Consider the following 27,194-nt stretch of genomic DNA (forward strand, 5'->3'; position numbering starts at 1 on the left):
AGAGCTGGGAGGAGCAAGTTATGACTTTGGCCAGTTGCTTTTCTGAGAATTGCCTGCTTGCTGTGCCTTGACTAAGTAAGGAATGACACGTCCAGAACGTCATGGTCTAGGCATTCTAAAGAGGAAAACCCTGTGTGCAGCAGTAGCCATTATGCACAGACCATTTCTCCTGTGCTCACTTTACCTCGTGGCAGCCCTGGAAGAAAGGCTAGCAAAAGCACTCCCTGGGTGAGTGAGTTCCTTTTATTTCATTAACTAACTTTTCCTGCTGACTCATGGAAAAGAAGATCAGCTCATCCCCTTCCCTCCTGGTGCTTCTTTCTCTACCTCACATCTTGCTCCACTGTGCACCAGCACAGGGACAACATGCATCATCACAGGCTGCATGGGAATCTTTGCTCCACTGCTTGGAGCTCCTCCTTCCCCTCCATCTTCACCACCTGTGGATCTGTAGGGCATTTCCCTCACATATTCTCACACTGTCACAGCTGCTGTTGCACAGTGTTTCCGAATCACAGAGGCAGTACCAATATATCCAATGGGCTCAGTTTCAGCCAGCAGCAGGGCCATCTTGGACTCTGCTGGAACTGGCTACTGCCACCACAGGGGCAGATTCTGGCACCTTCTCACATAAGGCAGCCCCTGCTACCAAAACCTTTCCATGTAAACCTACTGCATCATCACCTGTTGTACAATTGATTATATAAGGAAGCTGTCTGGGATATACATGTCATTTTGAAAAATCCCCTTTGCCTATTTCTTTTGGCATGTTTCTGGCTGTTCTGGATGTGGCTGGGTAACTAGATAGTTTAGAGAAGTAATCTTAACTCTAGCAACGCCAACAAACTCAAGTGATGTATTTGAAATGTTTCTGTATGGAGCTGGGTGTGGTATGGCTAGATCCTCTCCCTCCATATCTTTGGGTGGAGCAACAGTTGACGTTTTTGTAGTTTCCCGAAGCAAATTGGCTGCAACAATATTGGCCAAATGGCATGCATCCCAAGAAAGAACTCATCCATCGTGAAACCCTGGAAGCAACAGCGGTTTCCGGGCTCTTATGTTGCTGTGGAAGCGTTTTCCTCCTTAAAATAAGGAAGAAATGATGAATGAGGAGGTGAAACAGCACCGCTGATGGCACACGTCGCTGCAGGGATTTGCCTCAATTCTGCAGGGATGCCCAGCAGAGGGAGCCGCGTCCCTTCATGTCGCTGTCCTTGTGCTCTGATAGCCTGTCATCTCCATTTAGGACATCAAAGAGGAGAGGTGCAGAACTGCCAAATTCCCTTTTGGTGGACACATCTTTTTCCACATTGAATTGTTCCTGGTTGTATACTTTAGCAGCAACAGAGTGCTGGATGCCATTTTAAACCTGTGTAAGGACGGTGGAGATCAATCTTCAACACTGCCAGCAACTGATGTTGTAGACTGGTAGAATTATAAAAGAAAGGCCTCATAAAATCAGGCCTTCCTCTGCTAAATTAATAGCTGGCTTGTCACTTCATCTAAGGGCAGCTAAGTGGTTTGCAAGTTCCCATGTGAAAACAGTCTTGGGAATGAGAGTTCATTAACACAACAAACTATTCCTGGGCGAAAAACAGCTGCACCCGAGAAAACAATGGATTTGTTCCATGAGAATCATTGAAAAATATGTAAAAAATTCAAGAATAGAGAGATTTTATGGACAAGTAAAATACCTTTTACTAATTAATAGAGTAATTGGCAAGAAATCTATTAACCAATTAAAGTTGCACATGAGATCTGTAAAAACTATATAAAATGAGTTGTGTGGATAAAGAATGGGCTCTTTCTGCATGAAGAAAATGGAGTCTCAGCAGATTTATTACAACAACTTCCAGTAACACTGCCTGTAAGAGAAGAGTTTGTTTCTGGTTTTAATTCCTAGTTTCAGGTATTTTAAGGGTTAAGGCCCAGCAGAGCTCATCTGTAATGGCTTGACTTACAAGCAAAACTTTGCCCAAAAGTCACACTGCCCACCACAGCCAAGGAAAGCCATCCACTGCCACACTTGCAATAGCTGCAGATTTTCTTGGTTCCCAGAAATTTTTTCCTCTGCCTGTAGAGTGATGGTGAGTGAAGGTGGACATCCAAAAGATTTGAGAAAGACAACAGATCATTCCACATGGGGACCTCTAGCAGCATGTCTGTGGTCTGATGCCCAGTGAGATGCTGTTTGCTCTAAAATGAACAAAAAGCTGATGTGACTTGCCTGAATTTCAGTAATGGCATCAAGCTCTAGTGAGGAGCAGCAGTATTTACGGAGGTAATACACACTTCTAATATTGTCTATTGCTCAGTAGTGCTGTTCTTTCCCGTGTATCTTGTATTGTGGTGAAGATCAGGGACAGCTGTGGGAAGGAAGCTCTGGGTCTGGATCACTGTAGGTATGTGGTAGAGTAGGTGGAAATTCAGTGCTGTTCATGGCTTTATTTTAGTGTTACTCTGTGAGAACATTCTGCAGCATGTGTGTTCTGAGAAGAAAGGTTCAAATCTACTTAGCAGTGTTAAGATTACAGTTGGACTCAATGATCTTAAGTGCCTTTTCCAACCTATGATCATTTCCCTTAGGTATTCCTCTCTGTGCCTGGGTGGGTGCGAAGGGAAGGTCCATTCCAAGGAGGAATGAAATGTTAAAGCAAGCATGGGACTCTTTGCCATTGCTGGCTATTGGCAGCATTGGACCTTCATCTCAGCCATCTTCACCCAAAGTCCTTGGAGCAGAGGAGAGGCAGCACTGTGTTGTCTCTCCTAGACACTGTAACTGCAGAGCAGGGACAGCAGGTGGGACAGGGCATGCAGGTGGGAGAGGTGGGAGAGAGGAACACTTCAAAGACGTGCAGGAAATTGCAGATCTCTTCCCCTGAAGAATATAATGGCTCAAAACGAAAATGTTGTGATCATACAGAAGATAAAGCTGACATTTCCGTTCTGTATGTGTTAAGTACAGAGGCTGAACTCACTGGCTTGGGTTTCATACGTATTTAATGTACAGGTCACACAGAGGAAAAGCTATTTTAGGACTGCATGCTGCCACAGTAAGGATCTTACCTGTGACTTGGCATTGCAGCAGAAGCTGAGGTAAATATTGCCAGCCTATATACACAAAGGTATGCCAGCTTCTTAAAAATATGTGATAAAAAGACACCTTTTTTGCATTTTTTCAGACTCACTGTTGGATTATGGAACAGAATTTGACATACCTACTGGGCAGCGGTGGCTCTGATGACATGTTGGTGAGTCACTCCCTGCTGGGTTGCTCTCCTGCAAGCCAGGATCAGTAGCACATCTTAAGGGTCCAGTTTTTCCTGTGGGGGCACAGTACCTAAGTAACCTATGTAACATAGGGGCATCCACTATGTTACCCTATGGGGGTGGAGAGGATGGGGATTTAGAAGAAATCAGTGTGATTGTTGTTCTCTGGAAAGAACCCAAAACACAGGGTGAAAATACCTTTAGCTGATGACATTATGCTTGTGGAAGAAGACTGTTCTTGAGGGCAGAGATAGTGCTAGGAGTGTCCTATGGAGGACATCCTGACAGGGACGCTGCTCTCCATCTTCTTTAATTGTTTTCTGTCACACTTCCCAGGGATGTGGTGGCTGCTGCTGGGGGGTGGGTGAGCTGCAAGGGGCTGATGAGAAGGAAGTGGGCATGTCACTTCTCCTGGTGTATTCCATTTCTGGCACTCAGCTAACTGGAAACAAAGCTTTTAGGAGATGAGTGTTAACATGTCAGTTTCTCTCTGGGCCCTGCTCCTTTTCTCCTTTCAGAAGGAAACATAAAATAGGACCCCAAAACCCATACCAGGGGCTCTCAGTCTCCTGGCTGTGCCCATGTCTTCGCTGATTTGAGGATGCTCCCTGTCTCTGGCCTCAGTTCCCCACTGGACTCAGGCATGGGCCATGGCCCCGTATGGAGCCAGCAGGAGGGTGCTGGTAACCTCTACCACCACAGCTGCATTTTCCTTGATCTCCTCTGCCCCTGTGTTGCAAGGATCTCATCCTGGGTCCTGCAGGGGATGGCCAGTCACTTGTGTTCATTCCTCATTTTGCATCTTATATACCAGAGCTGGGGCACACCTCTTTTGTCCTCATGCAGCTTGGTGTGAGCTGGCTCTTGCCTGGTATATCTACTAATGTGGGATTTGGCTCATATGAATTTTGTTGTCCTTGAAATAGGCGAGTTACACATCACCAACAACACCTAACTCCTCTGCAGCCTATGAATATGCCTTCGACTACTCAGAACTACACATCATCTGCCATCCTGGAAGTATTCCAGCATTTGCATCTACCTTATTTCCAGTGCTGTACTCCATACTGTTTGTGGCAGGCCTTGTGGGAAATGCTTTGGTTGTTTGGATTCTGACAGTCTTCATGAAAATCAAGACCATGACTGATGTGTATCTGCTGAATCTGACTGTCTCTGACCTCCTCTTGGTATTCTCCCTGCCCTTCTTGGTTCAGTACTCCATTGTGAGCCAATGGACTTTTGGAAATGCACTATGTAAAATCATCAGCTCAGTTTACTTCATTGGTTTCTACAGCAATGTCTTCTTCATAACCATCATGAGCATTGACAGGTACTTGGCCATAGTCCACTCTCTCCATGTTCAAGGGATTCGGACAACTGCCATTGGGTTTATCTCCAGTCTGGTCGTTTGGGCCATTGCCATTTCAGCATCAATACCAGACTTACTTTTTTTCCAGGAAGTGAATGACAATAATCAGATCAAGTGCCTCTCTCACTATCCTGATGGCAACTATGCCTGGAAGACTTTCAGTAATTTTGAAGTCAACATCTTGGGGTGGCTAATCCCTGTTATTGTCCTAATTTTCTGCTATCACAGCATCTTGAAGAACCTGCAGAAGTGCCATACCAAGAACAAGTACAAAGCAATAAAACTGGTTTTTACTGTTGTCATTGTGTTCTTTCTCTCCTGGACTCCTGTCAACATTATGCTGTTTTTGGACTCTCTGAGGAACATGTCTGTCATTGATGACTGCCAGACACACCAAAGGCTAGACCTAGCCAAGGAGCTCACTGAGGCACTTTCCTTTGTCCACTGCTGCCTCAACCCAGTGATCTATGCTTTTGTGGGTGAGAAGTTCAAGAAGCATCTCCGTGGAGCTTTCAAAAAATCTGCATGTTTTCTGTTCAACTGCAAAGGCTACAGGGCTTTCAGTGGGCGCAGCCTTGACAAGCACTCCTCTCTGCACACAAAGTCCTCACAGTTGTCTTCTGTTGGCACTGTCTTGTAAAACTACAAGTCCAAAACTATCATCCTAGACAGCTGACTTAAAATTGAGAAATCCTCAACTGGGCATTCACGACCATGGGCTGTTTGAGCAACCTTTTAGGACACAAAAAGTGGAAGCAGCTGTTTGTTTTTGCTTTTATCGTGGTTGCTTTTGGTGTTCTCACTTTTTTAGAGGTTTGGGTTTTTTTGTTGTTTTTTTTATGATCCTTCCTTTCCCTAGGCATATCCCACCTTGCTTGCTTTGTGAAATTACCAGCAGATTCCCACACTGTCAGAGCAGCACAGAGAGGTACCTTAGAAACATACCCTCCCCCCTTCAGACTCAGTACTAAAAAGAGCTGTTTATGTTTCCAAACCCTGGACACTTGGCCACTCCTTCCCCTGTCTCAGCAGAATGTGTTGGCTTTGTGAGCAGGGATGGAACTCTCAGCAGGAGTGGGAACCTGCTCTTTGGAGGGAAATGGTGCCCAAGATTAAGGTGTCATGCCAGGACCTGGCTCCCAGTTGACAGATCTGAACAATGCTTCCAGCCCCAGAAGAGCTTAGTGAGTAATTGGATAAACAACCAAGAGATAAATGCAGTCCATGTGTTTTCGTAAAATCAATGTGAATTAGTATTTAGGTATGATCCTGACTCCCCATCTGCTACTAGGGTCTGCAGCTTCTTGGCTGGAAGGGTTTGAAGCTGTCACTTACAAATGATGCTCTGGATGTCAAGAAACAACACCTACGGGAATGAATGAGTGTTGTAGGAATGGATGAAGAAAATGTTACCAGGAAAAGGGCTGAAGAGTGGAAAAAGTAGTGGGTGTGAACTGTCACATGTCCCCTTCAGGGGATTTTCTGAACATTTTTCAACTTTTTGAACTGGCAGCTGGTGTGCCACTGTGGTTACTGGTCTTGAGCAGGCTGCTAAGGTTGACATTCCAGTTACTGTTCCAGCTTGGAATGAATGATTTTATATATGTGAATGGCTACCCATTTGTACAGATGTATCTATATGTATCCATATATAGAGAGGTATGTACACATACATGCATATCTATACTTGCCTATGTGTGTATATATACACAAATACACATATACCCATATGTATACATACATGTACTTTTACATGTACAAATATTGTTAGATAGATGCAATGGTTTTCTGAAGCTTTTTGTTCTCTTCTATTTGTCCCTACAAGGTATCACTGTATTTTAAGTTTTATAATAAAGATACAGTGTGCAGTATAATTGCACAATCTTTACACCTGAGGAACATGTTTAATCATTATTTGTGTCAGCATCTGCATTTTATTCTATCCTGGACAGATCTACACAACTGATAGTCCTTCCAGCTGCCTCCTCTTTATTTCAGCTGCTGCCTGGCTCCCAGCAGCAGGATTGCTGCCTGCTGCAGCAGGACAGTCTCTGCCTTTCAGGTGCCTTATTGCCAGCCATGCTTTTTTTAGATATGCAAACCTTCAGGTTCTCTAGAAGGGGTTTCATAAAAATTCAGGCCAGAGCCAAAGGGTGGTGGGCAAGAAATGGCATCAACTCTCTCCCCAGCAGATTTGCAGCATGAGCTCTCTAAAGCACAATTAATTTACTCAGCTGAAACACAAGAGGTGGGAATGATTTCTGCAGCCTCAACAGCCTCACCCTGCGTTTCTTACATGAGTGCTTTGGGACAAGTGCTGGAGCCCATTTGCTGAAGTTGGCAAGATGATGATGGCCTTTCTCTGGCTGCTGATCATGTCTGCTAGGGGACATCCCCCTCTGCTCAGAAGTTTCATTGCTTGCTGTTGTGTAGCTGTTGGAGTGGGGCTGTGACCCAGGGCTTCCCCACAAGCGCTGTAACCCAGTGGCATGAGGGTAGCTTAAACATACAGAGCCTTCTTTGCAAAGCCTTTCACTTCTCGAGCTCTCACTGGAGGATGTCCTGCCCAGCTGTTGCCTCAACACCACTCACAAGCCCTTCTAGCAAGGAAGCAGGAGATGCTTTCTGCAGCTTAAAGGTTTTTCTGCCAGAGGTAGCTGGCTTCTGTTTTATTAGCAACATTGGACCTGACCACAACTTCTCCTCGCTGCCCAACTGCTTTAAGCTGGTATTGCTGCCTTCCTGTGCAAAGGGAGAAGGTGAGACCCACATCCGGAGAGTGCTTGGCTGTCAAGAGCTGCCCTGTGTTGCTCTGGGCAGCCAGAAGCATTGCTGTAGGTCACAGAGCTCCTCTGCTTTCTGAAGGGACAAGCCTGGAGCAGTCTGCTGCCCTACCAGTGCCTGTGAGGGCATTGAGATCAGAAGACATCTTCCTGTATCTGTGCAAGCTGACAGCTTGAGTAAAATGCCAAATTTTAGGGTTTTCCCAAGAGCAGGGAGCACAAGAAGCTGAGGCTAAAACATCCTGCAAAGCCCCAGTGCCCATTCACCTACTTGTATAAAAGGTACCCACCACAGGTGTTCCACCACAGCTGTTGTATTGCTGCTGCTTGTATCTGCTGCTTATCTTCATATCCTGATCTTGCTTTTTCCTTTTGCTGAGATGATGCAGTTAAAGAAGATTTAGGATGATGTTGGCACATGAAACAGTCAGATATAATCTTGTTCTGGCTTCAGCACATTGTCTTAAAACAGAGACTAGAGTAACTTTTACCCACATTCAAGCTTAAGCTAATACATACTTGTTTTCTTTTGATTTACTGGTGTTACTTGCACCAGAGGGTCCCTTTACAGAGGGTCTCTTAGAAAGATGGAGACTCTGTCTGATGTCACTCATGATGCTCTCCGAATGTCTGGATGGAAAGGCCTTGACAGGCTGGAGCACTGCAGTGGCATCAGGGGTGCTCATCACTTGCAACATTGTGCAAACATGTGCAGCTGTTGTACAGGTATGTTTGAGGACCATGCTGTTCAACTACAGCAGCAAAAACTGGGATGAGGACATGCCAGCTTATGATGTTGCTAGATCTCTCAGAAAATAGTGTGAAGTGGGACCTAGCAGATTGCTCCTCATCTCAGCTCTGAGCTGCAGGACTGCCACTTTAGCACAGGTAATCATAGTCTCTTGTCCCAAAACAGTATCTTGGAGTAAGAAATTAGTCCATATCTGGCTTTTTCTGGCATTGTGCTGAGGCCTCCTTCCCAAGGCAGCATGGAGACAAACTTATTAAATTCTTGGCAGAATCTCTGGCCTTCAGGTCACTTGTTCAGGCCAGTGCCTGGAGTCTGGGGATGAGGATGATGATGATGACTTGGTGCCTTCTGGAGGAGCCCTGCCAGCCAGGAGCACAACTCTGCCTCTTTCTGCTGGTGACATCCAGCTACACCTGTTGGTCAGGCAAAACTTTAAGGAGGGGGAAAAAGAAAGGTTAATGAAGTGTATTTGTGTCCCACTCTTCTTTCTCTTAGCTGAAGGATGCTCCTGCACAGGGATGGGCCTACATTAGCATGCATGAAACTCCTCAAGCCCAACTCCCCAAGTCAATTTTATCATATCCAGGATAATCCTGTTTTATTTTCAGCCTCTTGAAAGCACTTATTATATATACATATATATGTATACCAGTTATGAAGCAGCATGGAAATTAATGACTGCACCAGAAGAGGATCCAGAAAGGTGCCTCATGACAGAAAAAAACCCCATGACTTTAGGTATTCTGTCCAGATGTAAAAATAGTTTGGTAAATTGAAAAGCAATTATAACTTAAGTCTGAATATGTTGGGTTTATCTGTTATGTGTGGGCTGATATTCATATTTGGTTAATATACCTTAAATGTTAATGTCTCTTAAAGGCAGCAAGTAATACTGGGCAAAGCAAAGCTGCTACTGGAGTGCGTCAGTTCTGACGCATGACCTCTGAGCAGTGTGCTTCTGCTCTAGGTAAATCTGTGTTTCTGCTGATTTGGCTGAAATGCCAAAATGTACAGAGACAGGTCACAGAAATCCCCACCTCAAAATAGCACTGATTTGGGTTCCTAAGCCTCTGCTGATGTGTGCTTTGTTCTGACCCCATGTAGCTCTCCAGGCTGCCAGGTGTCCCTGCAGGTCTGCTGTGCTTTCCAGCAGTCAGTGCAGCCAGTGTAATGCTGGCATCAGCAGCTGGGTCAGACTTACCACGTTGGATGGGCTCTATGCAAGAGAAAAGTGCCACCAAGCAAACAGCAGTCTCTGCTGTGTCACCCCAGCAAATGTTTATTCCTCATCATGCTCCGGTATCCAGGCAGATTTCCCACTAACATTAATGAATGTGTGACATGCATGCAGGTCTGCATTGCCAAGACATTCATCCCTTTCTTCACCTGGCACCCTTGGAGGATGTGCAGTCTCTGTCATCCTCCACATGCCTGAGTTCAGAGAAGGTGTGAATGTGTGTGCAGAATGTGAGGATGGACAGAAGGAAGGACGCAGCCCTGACCAGACACAGTATGCCAGGACATTGCAAAAGTATTGATTGTCCTTGGTGTTTGAGTCAGCACCAACCTTGACTGCAGCACTCAGCAAGGTAAAGAGATCTGTGTGTGTAGCAAGAAATGTTTGCAAACCAGCTGCCTTTCCAATACAACTAGGAGTAGAGGAAATGGGTCTTGTTCCCTGATGCTCAGGTATCCAACTGGGCTGAGAGCAAAGAGCAACGCTGGGTAGTTTCCTTGGGTCTTTTGTCCATGCTTAGAGCAAGGCAGGCAGCATTTCCACTCTCCTCTCTCCTGATGTCTGCATCTGTGTCTGTACCCGTGCACATCTTGCACCACCATCCCTGCACATCTCCCCAGCACTGCACTGCCCTGACCTGTGCTCAGCTGCAGCTCTGCAGAGAGAAGGGTGGTGCTGGTGCAAATGTACCCAGCAGCTTCAGCTCCCACAAGCAGCACAAGGGGGCGGGGGCGAGAGGGGAGGAGGGAGGAAAGGCATTTCTTTATTCAGAATTTTGAACAGCAGCTTGCTGGAGTGTGGCTCTGCAGCCATTCCTCCTGCCTGGATGAGCCTGGGAGGGAAGGGATGTGATTGCCTCTTCCCATCTTTCTTGGGTCTTGCTGTTTTTGTTGGAGCTGATCTCACAAGCAGGGCAGCCTCACAATATGAGTGATCAGTGTCACTCAAGTACACCCTGAAACAGGCAGTTCTGAGCAACTCGCAGGCACATCACCTCCCAAGGGAGGAGGACACCTCTGCAGGAGACCTGGCTGAACCCCTCCAGGGCAGGACAGCACCTTATCTCTGTGACAGCTGGAGCTCAGGAGCACAATGGGGTCACCAAGGCATGAGTGAGCCTAAGCACTAAACAGTTTCAATGACCTTATCCCTTCTGTGACATTTCTAATATGAGAATAAATGTTTCTCTTAATTTTTATATCTGTTCAAGCCATTCTCCTTCTGCCTGTAGAAGCTATGCAAACCTGCAGCTTTCTGTGGCTTCCCTTTAGCAGTCCCCAGGATGAAACATTTTCAGCCCTAGACACAAATTCTCTCTTCCTCACTCTGGGTAATTTCTTCATCCCCACATTTTTAATGCCGAATAAATGCATCTCCCACTGGTGGCAGGAAATATGCCAGAGCTCAGTTGTCTTCTTACATCTCTGCAGAACAGTGGCATGAAGAGATGAGGCTCTCTCTGCTGGATTTTCTCTCAAAAGTGAGGCACAGAAATTATGTTTGTGATTTTTGTGTGTGTCTGTGCGTGAGCAGCTGGTGCTTACATCTGCACCAAAAGCTGCTGGGTGGGCTCTGCTGCAGGACAGTGTGGGAGGAGCAGGATGCCAATGTGGCAGGGATTCACCTCCAGAAGCAGCTCTACACAGCTGACAGAAAAGATGAGAGTTTTGGAGAAATTAAGAGAAAAAGTGTCCAGCAGGGGCCAGTGCAGTCATGGCTATGGTGTGTGTTATGCTGCTGAGCAATGAAGGGCAGCTCTGCATCACAGAGCTCCTGTGGGACTACATCCTGGGAGGTACCCCCAGGCCACTACTGTTCCCCATTGGTCCTGCAGAGGGGACTCCAGTGAAACTCCTGACAACCAAGAGAGCCTTGTTTTGTGGAAAATCACCACCATCAGGCTTTCCTCCGTGGCAGCAAAAGCAGAGTGTACTGGGGAGAACAGCATTTTGATCCTCCAGGCTAGGCATTTCTTTACCAAGTGCTTTAGTCCACAAAGGTTGAACTTGCAGTGATGGTCTGCAAAACCCTGCCTCCCTGAGCTGACCTGACAGCAGGAGGAGATGCCACTGGTGTTGCAGTACCTCTGGTCTCCCCAGATATTGAGAGAGTTTTCAAATCTGGAAGGCCACCCAGAGGGAGATGGAATAAAAAGAACAGGGTGTTTGCCTCTCTTTACCCACAGTGTCCCTGCACATACACCATTTACTCTTGATTTCTTCCTGTAAAATCATTGTGTGCCTCCCAGCTGGGAAAGCAGCACACTGTTCCTAGCCCTTCCCAGGAAAAATCTCTCTGGTTACAAGGGATGCAATGTCTTTTTTGTTTTGGCTTGGAGAAACAAAAGATGTTTCCTTCCGTTGTGTATGGACCAGAATGAAAGTCTTTTCAGCAGCTTCCTGAGAATTTTTTATTCCTGAGCTGTCCTCAATACCAGAGTGTGAACAGAGGCTGAAGGTGGAGAGCAGAGATATGGTTGATGTGGCAGTTGTCTTTTAGGTGGTGTTGGTTTCACATCTGTCTATGTTGCACTACGAGTGCACATGATGTTAATGAGTAGCACTCTTATCTAAGTTTATCACTCACAGCAGAACACAGCAGAAAGCCTTTTTTATCTCCTGGGGACACCTGCTGGGGATCTCTGTGAGTCAACTTGACTTGGTTTCTCTTTAATTGAAGTCTCCAGATAAAACCTGTGTGGGTAAAACTTGGCAAACCTCATTTCTTTTGGAGGGTTATAGCCTGTCCTGTGCTTGGCTCCAGTTAAATTCTGGGCAAAGCAGGAGGAAGAGGTTGATGACCACCTTCAGGAAAACCCTGCTATAAGTTTCTTTCTACCTGGAGGTAAGCAATGCCTGGAGAAGCCTCTCCTGCTGTTAGGTATGGGAAGTCCTGACCCCCCTTCTCAAGGATTTTGCCTGCAAAGAGCCACACCAGCTGAGTATTGGTGACCCAGGAGCAGGTGCCCACCAGGGTGAGGGTGGCTGTGTCTCTCTGGGTTCTGCCCACATTTTACAGGTCAGCAGCAAACCAGCTTGGCATGTTCAGGTCCCCACTGGGGAAGCTCTTACTGGTCTGTCTGTGCCTTCCTGGTAAGGCTCAAGGAGGTGGGGGATGGAGGAACACAACCCTTCATCATTCCCTGAGGATGTGGGAGACAAATTTAGGTTTGGGCATCCTCTAAATAACAGCAATCTACACACAGGGCAGTGCTGCTCTAATACTATCAGACTATCACTGGCACTGAGGAAGCCTTCACTCTGAATTTCATGGTTCTCATACAATAAGAACATTTCCTTAGTACCATTCAGCAGAAATTATCTTTCTGCAAGTTAAAAGTTCATAATTTTGGCAGTCATAGATCCTTCTTTCAGGGTGTGTGGAAAAACCAGCCTTTTGATGTTGTCCTGAAAACAGTGCAGAGTACTTTACATGTGTTTTTAAAGAATGGGTAAGATAGGTCTGCTGCCACTTTTCAGGGAAAAAGCTGAGTTTTGAAAATCCTCTGCTCTGGCTCTTTATAATTTCCTGCCCTTTAAACTTTATTTCCAGCAGTGTATCTTTGCTGTCCCTCACTAACTGATCTAGGAGTCAGTTCCCTGATTGTTTCCATAGTTTCTTGTCCTGGCCCACCTGGTTGGCATCAATTGGGTAATTTGGCTGAAATTGGAAGGCCATGGTTTGACCTTAATTACATTGCTATGTAGCTGATGGGGATGTAACATTTGCTAGATAAAGGATAACACAGTAAAAATACAAAATGTAATTGGCAGAAACATGAGAGCTGAATTTGTACAAAGATGTTTGCCTGGCAACTTGCTAACCAATTCACAAGCAACCTGGAAAATACTCTCCACCCCTGAAATCCCACCTAGGTCAGCCTGCCTGAAGACAGCACAAGTCTGCCTTTGGGGAGAAGGCATTTTATCTCCCTTGACAGGCAGGGACAGTACCTGGGGATGCTTCCAGGACAATATTCCTTGTGTCCTGGAGGACCTTACTATTGGTACATCAGCCAACTGGACACAGTGTCTGTTTCTCACAACACACCCGACTGCAAAGCCTCCTGCCTGGTTCCACCCCAGAGGAACTGCTTCTTGTGCCCCAGTGGCAGCATCCCAGCTGTGCTGCACTCATAGTGCAACCCTGAGCAGGATGCTTGGGTCAGAGACCAAGAAGGGTCCTTGATTAATGAACATCCCAAAATTTTAAACCCTTGGACTCCCTGGTTCTGGGCTGTAGAGAGACATTATGATGAAAATAATTTTTACAGGCAAAGAGGAGGCACAAGGTATACATATAGGTAGAGCCAAGTATTTGTTGTGAGTGAAATAGCATTCTCAAGGCTCCAGTTTTTATCAGTTTAGACCTGCTGGTTGCAGAAAAACAAGAACATAATTGCAGTTTCAATTTTTTGCACACACGTTGTTTCTATTCATTTTCTTGGTGTTATGCTCACCTTCTCCCAGCTCCTTTGGGTCCTAAGGCTGGTGGTTGTGGTGAGGAGAGGTGTTAGAGAGAGCTGTCTGTACTTCCAGTCCTTCCCTGGGATGAGTGCAATGTGCACTCTGATTTTCCTTCTGTGTTTTTCTAGTATCTGTTTTGGGTCATTTTTCTATGTTTTCCTACATGCTTCTATACCTTCTTCTCTCTTCACTGATCTATACACAACCTACTATAGGCAGTGCCCCTTATGCAGGTTAGATACTAATTTTGTTCTCTCTGTTACCACTAAACCCAGTTTTGCCAGCTCCAGATCTGCATTTTTTTTTTACCTGTAATCCTGTGTGCTGCATCCTGCATCCCCACAGCTCAAAGCCCCTGTTGTTGTACCAAACTTGTACTTCTGGACACAGTACTGTGTCTGAGTGAAAAATGTCTCATTCTGCATAGAACAGGGGAAACTAAGGGGGGGTGACAGCTTTGACATGCTGTCATGGCACTTAAGGCATTTCTGTCTCTGTGCAAATCCTGTCCACTGTAAGTGCTTCTGCCCCTCTGAGGGGCTGCATCTACTTCACAATTTCACAAGAAGCCAGCAGGACCCAAGCACAGCACATCAGTACTTTCTCAGCTCAGCCCTGAAGCTCAGCCCAGGAAGCCAACACGTTCATGCAGGCATGAGCATTACAGAAGAGGAAACATACATTTAAGTCCAAACAGGCTCAGCTTGAAGAAAACATTGGTTTTCAATGCAGCTATGAAGTAAGGTAAGAGACAATTATATTTTCCCTATAATTTGACAGAACAAGATGAGAAAAAAATGTGCCTCATGAACTTAAGGAAATTCTTCACTGCTTAGTGCTTGGTACCTAAATGATATTTAATTTGGGTAAAGATGATGTGGGTACTGTTTACAAATTGCGAAAGCAAAAAGGGAAGCACTTCTGTTAACAAATGAACCAGGGCAGATAAGTTTTACTCCGTCACTAATTATTTGTGGCATCTTGTGGTAAGAGGAACATTCACCCTGGCTAGAAATCCTCAAGGTTAGTAAATGCTGATATATAACTAATGTGCAACATTAACCTAGAAAGACAGGCCAAGAAGATACAGCCCTTCTACTTCATTAGAAGTTTTTTGTTTGATGTCTGCAGAGATTCCACAGCTCAAAAGCATTGCTCACTTCTAGTTTTGGTCAGAGAACCAATGTCCAAAGCATCACTGGCACTGAAGGAGAGCCCAAAGCAGAAAATCTGGTAGAGTCAATAGAAGTCATCCAATACAGATAGACCAGCAAGAGAGCAATGGAAATTAAAGACATTTGAAAACCGTTATCTTTATGTATAACATACATAAAGATATACATATCTTTATGTGATTCAGCTTTCCACAGAAAAGATGTTATATGAGGATGTCTGCTGGTTTGGGTGAGACATTTGGGTGTTACAGCAGTGGCAACCCACTAATTACTTGTGTGATATAAACACAGATCCACAACAGTGGTTCCCAAAATCTGGTCTGTTGGGGCAAACCCTGTATGCAGGCAGTGCAGCCAGAGGCAGGGAACTGGGGGCAGGATGAGAGATGGCAACTGCAATGAATGAAAAGGGTTTGGGCAGTGCAGAAAAAGACCAAAAAGGGAGAAGAAAAGGCTAAAAATTGACAAAAGACAACACATAATAAATTGAGAGTAAATCCCATAGAAAACTTGATATTCCCAGGAAGGAGCTGGCAACTCCAGAACTTAAATCTCATCCATATGCAACCGAGAAGGTTTAATGTGCTCTGCTCTCTGAAATGATAGAGAAGATGATCTAAAAGATCTCCCACTGCTAGAGAGCCTTTTCTGATTTCTCTGGGATGCTGAGGCAATGTGAAATAATTAACCACAAAAAGGGGGTGGGGGCAGGAAGCAAATAGATGCCACAATAATGGCAGTGAGGCGACAGAGCCAACATTAACCATAAACAAGTAGAAACAGTGCTCATAGCTACAAATAATCATCTGTTTTTTTCTGTCCCTTCAACAGAAAATACAAAAGAAATTTGAATGCTCTTTCAGAAGAGAAGGCTTGGGTAAAAAATACTGAGGAAGTGCAGGTAAGAGAAAACACTGGCAAATGGTCAGCTATACATTTTAAAAATATAGATACAGAGTGCCTGAGCAACTGTGCAAGTAGAAAGAGTGATTAGGGGAACTAACAGGCTAGATTAAATACCTGTGAAATAAATTTTCCAAGAAAAACCTGATCCTGGCAGTCCCCATCCAATCACCACTGTCAGATGACAGCCCCAAACACCCAGTTCCTTGGGGAGCAGCTCTTGGGAGGGCACCTGCTCCCTCAGCTCTGCCACTGCTTCCCCAGCAGCTGAGTTAAAGTGCTCCCCAGCTTCTGTGAGGGCCAAAATAAATACTGCTCTACAACAATACCATTTACCTAATTTCCATCCCCTGGCTGATCCCTGGGAGCAGGGCACTGCCAGGAAAGCATCTCAGGCTGCAGAAGCTCTGCAGAGGTCTCTTGCTTCTGGTCATAGGATCAAGACCACCCTGAGAGACACAGATGCAAATTTCAGAACCATTTCAGTGATTTTTGAACCTCAGTTTTAACATTCAGGAGAGACTCAGGATTCTGAGTCATATTGTCGGGTCATCTTTCCTAAATGCATGAAGTAGTTTCTGAAACAGCTTCATGTGCTCAACACACTTGGTCATGGCTTGACACCTGAACCTATTCCCTGCTCCACTAAGGGTGCAGGCACCAAGGCTCCTGCATGTCCAGCCTGAGGGGCTTTGTCCTCCCCAGTGCTGAGGGAAGGGGTTGAAACCACTGAAAGCTGTATCTATAAATACACCAGCAACCACAGGGCTGAGCTGCCAGGGTTTTGGCAGGGCTTTCCTTGGCCCCTGCAAACCACACACTGCTGTGGTGCAGCTGTCCCTTCCAGCTGGCTCACAGAGAGTCTTCCTGGTGGGGCAACAAAACCAGCAAATGGGGGAATGTTTCTGGTGGCAGGATGTGCCCAGGACATCTGGGTTCAGTCCCCTGTGCCTGCTTTGCTGTGGTGGTAGCACAAACAATCTGCACCTCTGTTGTTGCTGTGAAAGACAGGTGAGGAAACCCTTGACATTGGCAGAGACATCCAGCAGAAAATCCATGATTTTGTATTTTCTTTATAAATCATGAATACACCTGATTTTGATGTGATGGGCTAATATAAATCTTGTGCTCTGGTTACTTGCTATTACCTCCAGGTGTGCATGGAGCATCACTGAGAAAGCACTTTCCAAAACTATAATGCCCTAGGCAAAGCTGAGAAGGACCCTAGGGATTTTGGACTCTACATTATCTCCTCCTGCCTTCCATGATCAAAGTCTGATCTTTTCTGTATTTTTTCATCAAAACCCATTGGTTTAAGTTTGTAGATTTACATGCTTCTCATCTTCAGCTAGTGCTGTCTACTTCTAATTTAGTTTGTGATATTGGTGTAAAAACTTAGAATTGGATCAGGGAAGTGGCATTTTTTTAATATCTTTGACCTAAATACTGTTGTAAAGGCATCCAAGGCCTCTGAATATTCGGTCATATTCTTATCAGCAGTGGTTTCATCGGCTTCTATTTCTGACTCATTTACATATGACACTTTAAGTGGCCTAATTCTTTGAAAGCCTCAGCATCATGTTTCTGCACCTTCAACTTCACCTTGAATTGGAAAATTCAATAACAAAGCATCCCAGAGAACTACTTGCTCTTAAAAAACATATCCTCAAATTACTGGGGGAAGTCACCCAAATTGAAAAGCAATTATTAGGTTTGCAGGATTCTGATGGGCTACAGAAATAGTCACATCCCTACAGAAATAGTGCAGTTGATCTGAGAAGAAAGAAGAAACACCAAAGAGAGGAATTTCTTCACCTTAAAGTCATTGAGGAAGTACTGGAGGGGCAGTGAGCATGTGGCACGACTCCACACTCACTCAGAAGCTAGGGAGGAATGAAAAAAGAACTGGTTAAGTGGGAAAACACACTTTTCAAGGTTTCAACAGGGTGGCTATTTGATAACAACAAGCCCAAACTGTGCTGCTTTCTTTCCACAGCCATCACAGCCTCACTGCTCACCCAACATCAGCAGCTGCTCCATGGTTTCACAGGACCCTGCCTCCTTCCTGGGGTCACATTCCAGGATTTGCGCTAGCTAGTGCTGGGCAGAGGACAGTTTAGCTTTTTCAGTCCTTTATTACCAGAAGAAAGTCATGGTTGTTCAGAGAATTGTGCCCCAGCCTGGTCTGCCCCCCTGCCTATCAAGGGCTGTAGAGTTTAACCCAGCAGCCTCCTGCTGAGTTTCTCCACTAGGTCTGGCCTAAATCCATTTCCCAGACCCATACCTTCTCTCAGAGTGAAGACATGCAAAAGTGTCCTTTTTCTGCCTGAAGTCTGTTCCAGTCATTAGGCTCTCACTGCTCAAAATGTTCATCTTGTCTTGCATGTTTCTGGTTTGAATTTCCCTGCATCACTAATAGCTAATCCCACTCAAATAATTAGCAAGAATATTAACACAAGCAAAAGTGAAATCAGGTGTTACTAGACTATACCTGCAGCCCCTGCAGCAAGCTCTGCAATAGAAAAGTCATCCCCCTTTTGTTCTTTCTCATTTGGAAGCTCTTTTAATACCTGAGGGTTGCATCAGCTTTTCTTACAGTCAAGTTTCCTTTCAGATATGCCCCCACTGAGGTGTGACTGCCATGCTGAGATGTGACCTGTGTTGTTTAACTCCAAAGCATGTCACTTTGGTTACATTTGGCTCCATTATGGCCAGTGTGAATCATCCAGGAAGCCTTAGATTACTCAGGTTGGTGGTGTCTGAACCACTCTCCAGTCCTGTAATCCGTTCATCGTGTGCCCCTGCCAGGTCTCCTTGCCAATATGCTTTCAGAGCAACGATGAAAACATGAAAGGGTTTTGGCTTTCAACCTGTCATTTCCAGGGACATTTTACAAGCAATATTCCCAGTTCAGCGAGGCTTCCTCCATGAATTCCTCCATGACTTTTGAGATCTCTTGTCTAACCAGTCCAAATCCCATTGCAATGCTTTGTTGGTCTCCCTTTGGGCTGGAGATGTGTGTTACTAAATAAGCATGCAGTGCAAGTCAGAGCTCCAACTCACCCACACAGCCTCGTTTTCAACCTTACAATCCCATCAGATGCCCAAACTAAAACTCCTTTTCTATAAAGCCACACAGATTTGCGTTAGCTGCACTCTGCCCCTCAACAGTTTAAATTTTTTTTGCCTGAGTAAAAGGTCAGCCCTTTCACCTTGCTTCCCACTTTCAAAGATCTACATGTAGAGGAATAGGGAGAACATCTCCCCACCTCAGGACTGAATGAAAGTGAAATTTAAGATTGAAAGTAACTGCTTTTGGTGGGATGTGCTTGCTTTTGACCCTGGCTATCTAACATCAACCCAAGTAGCTCCAGAGGCCATTTCCTATGAATGGAGCCACCTTGCTCTGAAAAATAAGCTAAGTGAATTACAGGAGCTAGCAGGGCGTAGCACTAGCAGCTGGGCCCCATCTCTGGTTAATGTATTTACCATAAGCCTGAGTTTTGGGTGGTGTACCATCTAAACTGTGGGTAGAGGTGTCCATGGCAGTCTAATGATTCAGTGTGGTAGCTGCTTGGCTAGGCTGGTTAAGTTTCACCCAGAGTGCTATCTCACCCAGTTCTGGTCATTTCCTTTAATCTCTTTCTTTTGTGTGTTAGAAATGCCACCATAGCTACAAAATTTCATTTGGAGGTGCCTGAGGTCATCCCTGTGTTCTTGCTGGAAATCACCAGCTGGGAAGAAGCAGGTGGGTGTAGTTGCACATGCAAAAAAGCAAGAGCAATTATTTTTGGGTAGGGTGATGGCAGCTCAGAGCTAGGGGTGCATAGGGGATATGCATACACCTGTAGGGTTTCACGGGGGTTCTCACAAAGCCTGCAGCTTCCCAGGGCCAGCTGATTCATCAGACCATTCAATGTGCACTGAAAACATGTTTTGCCAGCATGAGAAAAGCGTGTAAGCATCAGAAATGCTGAGTAAGGTGTGAAAATCTTTCTGAGGTTGAAATACTTCCATTAAGATATTGTGCAAATCTGCAGCGTGACCCTCTGATCAGGTCTGGATTTGTCCATTTCTTTCACTTCTTTTATTTGCTGGTAGAAGTGGCATCACAGGGAGGCAAACTGCTTGTAACATGGCACTTGGCTGAAGTGCCAGGGATGACACCTGGAAAGATCAGATATACAAACAGGATTTGCTCTTGTGTCACCCTGCCTGGTGCCAGTGTTGTTTGAAGATTGAAATGCAGCTTCTGTTCCTTAGAGGAGTTTGCAGACCTCTCACAGTTTCACTTCCCTCTGTATTACAATGGGTGCACATGGTGGTTGGGAATAGCTGGGTTGAGAAACAGGGGACTTGGTCTTGCAGACTATGGTCTTTGAGATAGTTATAAACATGATTAAGAGCAGAAGTGTTTGTGAAGAGTAGGGTGTAAAATCGATGGGAAAATCCGGAGAGAGAGAAAAGTGGTCAAGCAGTGCCATGAGAAGCAGAAGTGAATCTACTATGTCTTGTAGTCAGCAAGGGAAAATATCTGGTGGAGAAACCTCAAAGCCTTGCAGTCCTGCTGAGTCCTTTATACTCTTCAGTTCACTCTGTTTCTTAGGTGAACATTTATTGTAAGCGTAAAAGAGAAAATTGGGTTGAAGCTGATGGTGAGAAACCTGTAGCATGTGCTGCAGTGGACTTTGAGAGGCAGACAGGGAATATCTGACAGGAAAGTATGCAGGATGGTCAGATCTAAGTTTCTCTCTTAAAAGTGCAATATCATTTCAATACATTATCCCTGTCTGGCATGGGCTGGGTTTTGGGAGTACTTAGAAATTTGCAGCCTACCTACTGAGTATCATCAATTTAAACTGAGCAAAGTCGTATCAGAGGAGCTAAATATTCAAACAGTACTGGTGGCATTGCCTGTGCAGGATGAGTGTGGTAGAAGGATATGAGTGACTGCTGATATATGAAGTCCAGGAGCTAGAGAGTGAGCAAGCCACAGACTGCCAGCAGATTCAAACACTAATGTCACTTTGGTAAGTGCAGTCCTTGCTTGCCCCTGGACATGCAATATAGAATCTTACCCTTCCTGTTTTTGTAGGTGCCACAGACCCCAGAAGCACCCATCCAAGGGTAAAGGAAATCATTTGCTACTCTAGAAATAAATTATTCTCATCAGTGAGCTAGAGAAGATTGCTTGACTGAAAAGGTATTTCAGGAAATATCCCAGCACAAGTGATGTTTCTGTTTACTTCACTAAGGCCAGGAGTTTCTCCTGCACATAAGTGTAATGCTCTTCAGTGAATAAGGTTTCTCTCCAGGCAATGCCAGTTCAAAATTCTGTGCAGAAGTCTGCCAGACCTGAGGACTAACCCCTGCATTTCCTTATATGTGTGATATCCTGTGTCCAACAGAGCACAGTGACTTCTGCAGACATATATATGGAAATTCTCCAGACAGACAAGCTGCCTTTCTAGATATGAATCAAGGGAGCAAGCATGTTAAAAACCAGCATAGCTCGAGGTTCTCAGAGAGGAGAGTAAAGCAATGTGAGTTCCCTCTCTCCAGAGCAGGGATTTTACAAAGCACACAGTCAAGGCAAGCACCACCAAACAGCCCTCTCTGGATGACAGCACAATTAGCAAAGGTGTTAAGTGGATACCAGCAAGCTTCAAAGAGTTTTTTCTTCTTTGTCTGATGAGACTCCTGGTTGTCACACCAGGAATGACATGTCTGGAACAGGAGCTGACATGGCAGAAAAGAAGCTGGGACACTCTGCAGAAACAGTGTGACCTCTGTCTGGCATTGCCACAGAGTCACAAGGATAGGACAGGACTTCTGGAGGTCTCTTGTCAAACCCATGCACAGAGCAAGGCCAGGTGAAATTCAAGTACCTGCAGGGATTAGATCCCACAACCTCCCTGGAGCCCTGTCCTGGTGTTTGACCACAATCATGGCAAAATTTTTTTTACAATACATTAAGTAGTGATTTCCCATGGCTACTGCTATATATTCCCCTGAGAAAAGTTGTCTGCTTCACCCTTACACTTCTCCCTAAATCCTTCTTGAGACATCTCCTGTTGAGGCTGATCAAACCCAGTGTCTTCTCATAGGCCAAGTGCTCCTGCCCCAGTCAGTCACTTCTGCAGCATCAGTGAAGAACCTACTGTGGAGCCCATGAGCCCACAGAGAAAGGTGGAGGCTCTGCAGCTGCACTGATAGATGCAGTAACAACTCATGGCAGGGCTGACAGAGTGACACATATTCATCACAGGAGACTTGGTGTGCCCTGGTGCTTTCACTGCATACATTTAGTCTCATAAAGGAAGAAAGAAATGAGGATGGGAGAACAGAAAATGATGGATTATTGAGATTATGTAAAATGTTTCCTGCTCATATCTGTATCACTCAACAGGGCAGATTAAGAGATGGCAACTCTATTTATCTCAGCAGTAGAAAATAAGTGTCTTGCTTGTAACTGCTGTCAGCTTCTGCCCCAGCACCTGAGCTTTTCCTGTTTGTATCCCTTTAATTCTGCTGGTGCCAGATGCTTTCTCTCCAGAGGCTGGAGAATTGAACTGGGCTGAGAGGCAGGACTGAACAGACTCTGAATGCAGACTCAGCTCCCTGTTCAAGTGGACAGATACTGCAAGAGCTGCTCTGCCCGTGGGTGTGCCTGCCAGCTGCAAACAGCTTTCCCCACACTGTGCCCATGCCCCAGAGCTACCAGTGCTGAGACAGCCTTTTCTAGCCCACTTTTCCTGTGCAAACCACAAAGCTGTTTTCTAGACAGACACTAATCATTAGGGTTTGAACGTTCAGATTTAAAATATATTTTAAAATTGAGAGCCTGCATTTCCAGCTAGCACAAAAAAATACCCCCTTTAAGATATTGCTACAAAATGATAGGCCAAAACTTCACATCCTACACCACTAAAAATGCTCTGGTAATGAGGCATTAGGAGAAAATGTTGGTATTGTCACAGTAGCTACTCATGGGCAGGATTGTTGTAGTTACCACCATGTCATAAAAAACTGTCTCACACATGAGGACATCATTATTTCATGTTTAATTTTGTGTGGCCTATTTGAAACAGAAGGTATAAAAACTGCTGCTGTTGGTGAAATGTGAACCTGCAGACTGGGATTCCAATCACTTAGCTGTAAATGTCAGGAGTCAGAGTAGCTCTGTACCATCAGCACCTACCACTGAGCAGTGTGTCCATGCTTGCCCTATATTTGGGGAAAGAAGGTGGTCAGCAGTCTGGAAAGCAGACTGTCTTGTCCTTAAAGCAGATTTGGCATGACCTGCCTTGGATGAGGATGCACTGCTCTTGGTTGTCTATACTGACTGTGTCTCCCACTAACAGGAGATGTAAACATTTCTGTCAGAGACAGCCTATGGCCACTGAACTGAGTCCCTTCTGGCAGCGGGGGATTCCTGTAAGGAGATGCTGACACTATGGCCAAGGGGTAGTTATTACCTGTAGTTTTGTTATCAGTGATCTTTTCTTTCAGTCTCAGCTTTAACAGGCTGGTTTGGCCATGTTATCATCTCCCTGGGCTTCTGCACAGTGTATCACACTCACTTTCTTTCAGCTCATACTGTGAGACCAAGTAATGGGTACTTCCAAGCTCTTTACCCAGCCAGGGAGCAGACTGAATACAGCAACATCTGCACTCCCATAGGATTTTTGATTCCTTACAAACAGAAATCTCTGTGGAGACCTGAACACCACATCCCAAAGGAGAGCAGATGAATTGACAGGTGCTCTGGGGTTTTGGGTGTGCAGACCAGTGAGCCCAGAGGTCACACACCTGCACCCCATACTGTCTTTGGATTCAGCCAAGGTGAATTCCTGCCTCCAGCCTCACAGCCAGAGCAGGAGCAGTCACGAGATGCTTTGTTGCCTGAAGAAAAGTGTCAATACATTTTCTCTTCTTTTGATCATTGGATGATTTTTAGAAAAACCTCATCAAAGATACACTTGCTGCCAGCAGTGTCCTGGTGCAGACCTGCTCCTCCCTTATCAGCAAGCATCAGCTCAGGCCTGGCCAAACTGGGTGTCTTGCCACCCTTCCAGCCCAGGGTTAGTGAGTGGGAGAGATGGGGCTCTTGGGGTGTTGACAAGCACTGAATCTGTTAAACATCTACTTGTGAGCTGTCGTTTCCTGCCAGGCACTGCCCACAGACTGGCAGAGCGCCTGCACTGCTCGTGGTGCTGCTGTGCACCACATGCACAGCTCAGCCAGGTCTCAGCTTGCTGCTGCCCCTGCTGCGCTTCAGTAAGTAGGGGCTTATGTGGCAGCCCTTGAAATTCTCATAATTGGTTTTTTTTTCTTATCTTAAAGAGTTAATTTTCAGTGAAGTACATGTAACCGCAGAGTCTGGGCTTTTGTCATAACGTAAGTACCAGCAGCTCCACAGTCCCACAGCCCTCACTAAAATAAATAGTGACACAATCCCAAACATGCTTGGTAAAGTAACTCGATCACTCATAAGATCACTCTAATGTTATTTTCTTTACTCTTTCCATTTTGCCTCTAGCCAGCAAACTCAGCATGACAGAAGCATACGCAGAAACCACAGCTGAGTACGTTTACGATGAACATGCTTTCGCCTGCAACAAAACCGACATCCTAGAGTTTGGGAAGATATTCCTGCCGATATTTTACATTGTGGTGTTTGCTCTCGGCCTCACAGGGAATCTAATGGTGGTTTTGGCTATTGTGAAAGGCAACAAAAAAAGCATCACTGACATCTATCTCCTGAACTTGGCTGTCTCTGACCTTCTCTTTGTGATCTCCCTCCCGTTCTGGGCATCCAACACGGTCCGTGGATGGACCCTTGGGACTATTGCATGTACAGCTGTTTCCTCACTGTATTACATTGGTTTCTTTGGGGGCATGTTCTTTATCACTGTTATCAGCATTGACAGGTACTTGGCCATTGTTCGGGCAACTTATTCTCTGAAATCCAGAACAGTGAGGCACGGCTTTGTGGTGACCTGCGGAGTGTGGGCAGTAGCGGTTCTAGTGTCAGTGCCACATTTTGTGTTCTCCCAGCACATAGAAAATTACTGCATTGCTGTCTTCCCAGAGAAGCTGGAGAACATCTGGCCAGTGTTCTGCAATATGGAGCTGAACACCATCGGATTTTTCATCCCAGTCTGTATCATATTCTATTGCTACTGTGGGATCATCAAAACCCTGCTGTCCTGCAAAAATCAGAAAAAAGCACGAGCCATAAAACTGATCTTGGTTGTGGTGGTGGTGTTTTTTCTGTTTTGGTCCCCCTACAATGTACTGATTTTTCTTGATACTTTAAATCACTATGATTTATTCACAGATTGTGACCAAATTAAGTCATTGGACTATGCAATGCACCTGACTGAAACCATTGCGTTCAGTCACTGTTGTCTCAATCCTCTTATCTATGCCTTTGCTGGGGAAAAATTCAGGAAATACCTTTATCATGTCTGCCTGAAGTACTGTCCATTCTCATGTTTCTGTGGGCCCTGCAGTCACTACCAGGTCCCTCATTCAGTTAGTTATGCAGAAAGTGTGGTGAACAGCAACATAACCCTGAACACCAGCGACCAGGATGCCTCTGTCTTGGTCTAAAAGGCTCTGGGAAGGAGAAATGTAGCAATACCTGTCTCCTGCAGGGATAGCAATCACTGAGGGGTTGTATTTACCTGTATGAAGAGCCTTAGTGGCTGCACTGAATTACTGACATGCCTCTAGTTAAGCATTAAATATTCTAAAACTGTAAACATTTTAAAAACAAAAGCAGTACAATATGTCAGTGTTGGACTTGGAATGGAATCAAGAGCAAGGAAGAGGGAAAGTAGAAACAAAAGGAGCACTCTGTGTCTAGAAAAGGAGATGGAGAAGAATTTAAGGGTAGGGAACATTTGTACAGTTCCACTGCTGGAACTTGTTCATGTGTCAGTGTGCATGTGATACCGATGTACATAGACCTAAACTCATTTTTTAAGGGAAGAGAAATCTCTTTAATGAATGGTGACTGACTTTTAGGAGAGTGGAATATTTTTGATAATAAAGGGGTATATTTTTGATGCTATATATCCATAAGGAAGTGATTTTGTGGTTATTGATTGCAACAAGTGTTTTAACTGTGCTTTCATATGTAATAAAATTCTACTGTTTAAAAAAAAAAAGGAGTTATTTCTGAATATGTGTTTAGTGTCACCTGTTCACTCTGTGTTTATGGCATGCAATAGTCAGAGCAAGCATTTCTAATCCATCCTTTAGGATTAGAGATATGCCAGTCGATTTCCACGGGCTTGACCTCAGCCAAATGCCAGAACTCAGTGGAGCCCTCAGTCAGCACACCCCCAAGGGCTCTGGTCAGTGGGACAATGGGAACTGGGAGTATGGGTTTGGATATCCCTGTGCTTGGTCTAACTATAGCCCCATCAAGCTGGACACGGTAAGTCCCTGCCTCTCACCCATGCCCTGCTTGCCACATGGTCTACACTGTCACAAACAATGGCTTTGGGGACAAAATAACCACTTGCCTATGCTGCTTACCACAACCTTCTTCAAGCTTTGGGGCCTCTCCCAGCACAGCTGATTTCCCCAGGGAAAACTGCAGCTGTACACAGACTTAATGCATCCCAGAGGACACATTTCCCATGTGCACTCCACAGCCTTCAAATATCTTTTTTACTCATGCAGGAACAATGCACTGGGGACACAAAATGTCCATCAGACAACTGAGTCCTTTGCCTGGGCATCCTTGTCTTCATCTGCTGCAAAAGCAAAGGAGAATTTGTTGGCACTGTGGGCTTGAGTTAGGTGAGTGGAAAAAAGGACTATTGCCAATAATGAAGCTGAGATCACCTTACAAGGAAAAATCAAGGATCAAGTCCATGGCAGTCCAACCCTCTTTCTGTACACTGATGGAACTGATAATATGCCAAATCTGAAGAAACACTCCCACTTTTGAACTAACACAAAAAAGTTGTTTCAGACTCTCAGGGGGAGGAGTAGGGCCTTTCTTTATGGACCTTAGTACCACCTAGTTTCCTAGAAAATGTGGAGGAGAGTGTGTCCATTGAGCAATTTTTCAATTGCAATAATTGTATAAATATACTTTTTTTTTTTTTTCCACATCACATTTCATCACAATCTACAATGAAAAAAAATCTCAACCAAACAACGTTTTCATAAAACCCTTTGTATTTGGTGGAAATATATTCTCTATGCTCAATTTTGTA

At 45.1% G+C, this 27,194-nt stretch overlaps 2 protein-coding genes across 5 annotated transcripts; both read left to right on the forward strand.

Annotated features, from left to right (window-relative positions):
- Nucleotides 1-2: 2 nt before the first annotated feature.
- On the forward strand, nucleotides 3-6,533 carry LOC130249844 (C-C chemokine receptor type 8-like). Of its 2 annotated transcripts, XM_056484971.1 has the most exons (4): nucleotides 3-228; nucleotides 3,011-3,096; nucleotides 3,183-3,251; nucleotides 4,197-6,533. In XM_056484971.1, exons 3-4 carry the CDS (start codon nucleotides 3,198-3,200, stop codon nucleotides 5,277-5,279), a joined length of 1,137 nt encoding a protein of 378 aa, XP_056340946.1. In that variant the 5' UTR covers nucleotides 3-228; nucleotides 3,011-3,096; nucleotides 3,183-3,197; the 3' UTR covers nucleotides 5,280-6,533. The 2 variants fall into 2 exon arrangements, with proteins under 2 accessions (XP_056340946.1, XP_056340945.1); XM_056484970.1 differs by lacking the exon at nucleotides 3-228 and having other exon boundaries at nucleotides 3,003-3,096; nucleotides 4,197-6,527.
- A 7,839-nt stretch (nucleotides 6,534-14,372) lies between these two features.
- Nucleotides 14,373-26,092, forward strand: LOC130250197 (CX3C chemokine receptor 1-like). Of its 3 annotated transcripts, XM_056485643.1 has the most exons (4): nucleotides 14,373-14,620; nucleotides 15,883-15,952; nucleotides 24,301-24,354; nucleotides 24,497-26,092. In XM_056485643.1, exon 4 carries the CDS (start codon nucleotides 24,511-24,513, stop codon nucleotides 25,570-25,572), a length of 1,062 nt encoding a protein of 353 aa, XP_056341618.1. In that variant the 5' UTR covers nucleotides 14,373-14,620; nucleotides 15,883-15,952; nucleotides 24,301-24,354; nucleotides 24,497-24,510; the 3' UTR covers nucleotides 25,573-26,092. The 3 variants fall into 3 exon arrangements, with proteins under 3 accessions (XP_056341618.1, XP_056341619.1, XP_056341617.1); XM_056485642.1 differs by lacking the exon at nucleotides 24,301-24,354 and having other exon boundaries at nucleotides 14,374-14,620; nucleotides 24,497-26,091; XM_056485644.1 differs by lacking the exons at nucleotides 15,883-15,952; nucleotides 24,301-24,354.
- The last annotated feature ends 1,102 nt before the right edge of the window (nucleotides 26,093-27,194 follow it).

This window comes from Oenanthe melanoleuca, chromosome 2, assembly GCF_029582105.1.
Source record: "Oenanthe melanoleuca isolate GR-GAL-2019-014 chromosome 2, OMel1.0, whole genome shotgun sequence".
Classification (NCBI taxonomy): domain Eukaryota; kingdom Metazoa; phylum Chordata; class Aves; order Passeriformes; family Muscicapidae; genus Oenanthe; species Oenanthe melanoleuca.

What these genes read in the sequence shown, in the direction of transcription:
- LOC130250197 (XM_056485643.1), top strand. Translation starts at nt 24,511, where the DNA reads ATGACAGAAGCATACGCAGAAACCACAGCTGAGTACGTTTACGATGAA.
- LOC130249844 (XM_056484971.1), top strand. Translation starts at nt 3,198, where the DNA reads ATGGAACAGAATTTGACATACCTACTGGGCAGCGGTGGCTCTGATGAC. An exon ending in GTGGCTCTGATGACATGTTG is followed by an intron (nt 3,252 to 4,196) that starts GTGAGTCACTCC and finishes TCCTTGAAATAG; the next exon opens with GCGAGTTACACATCACCAAC.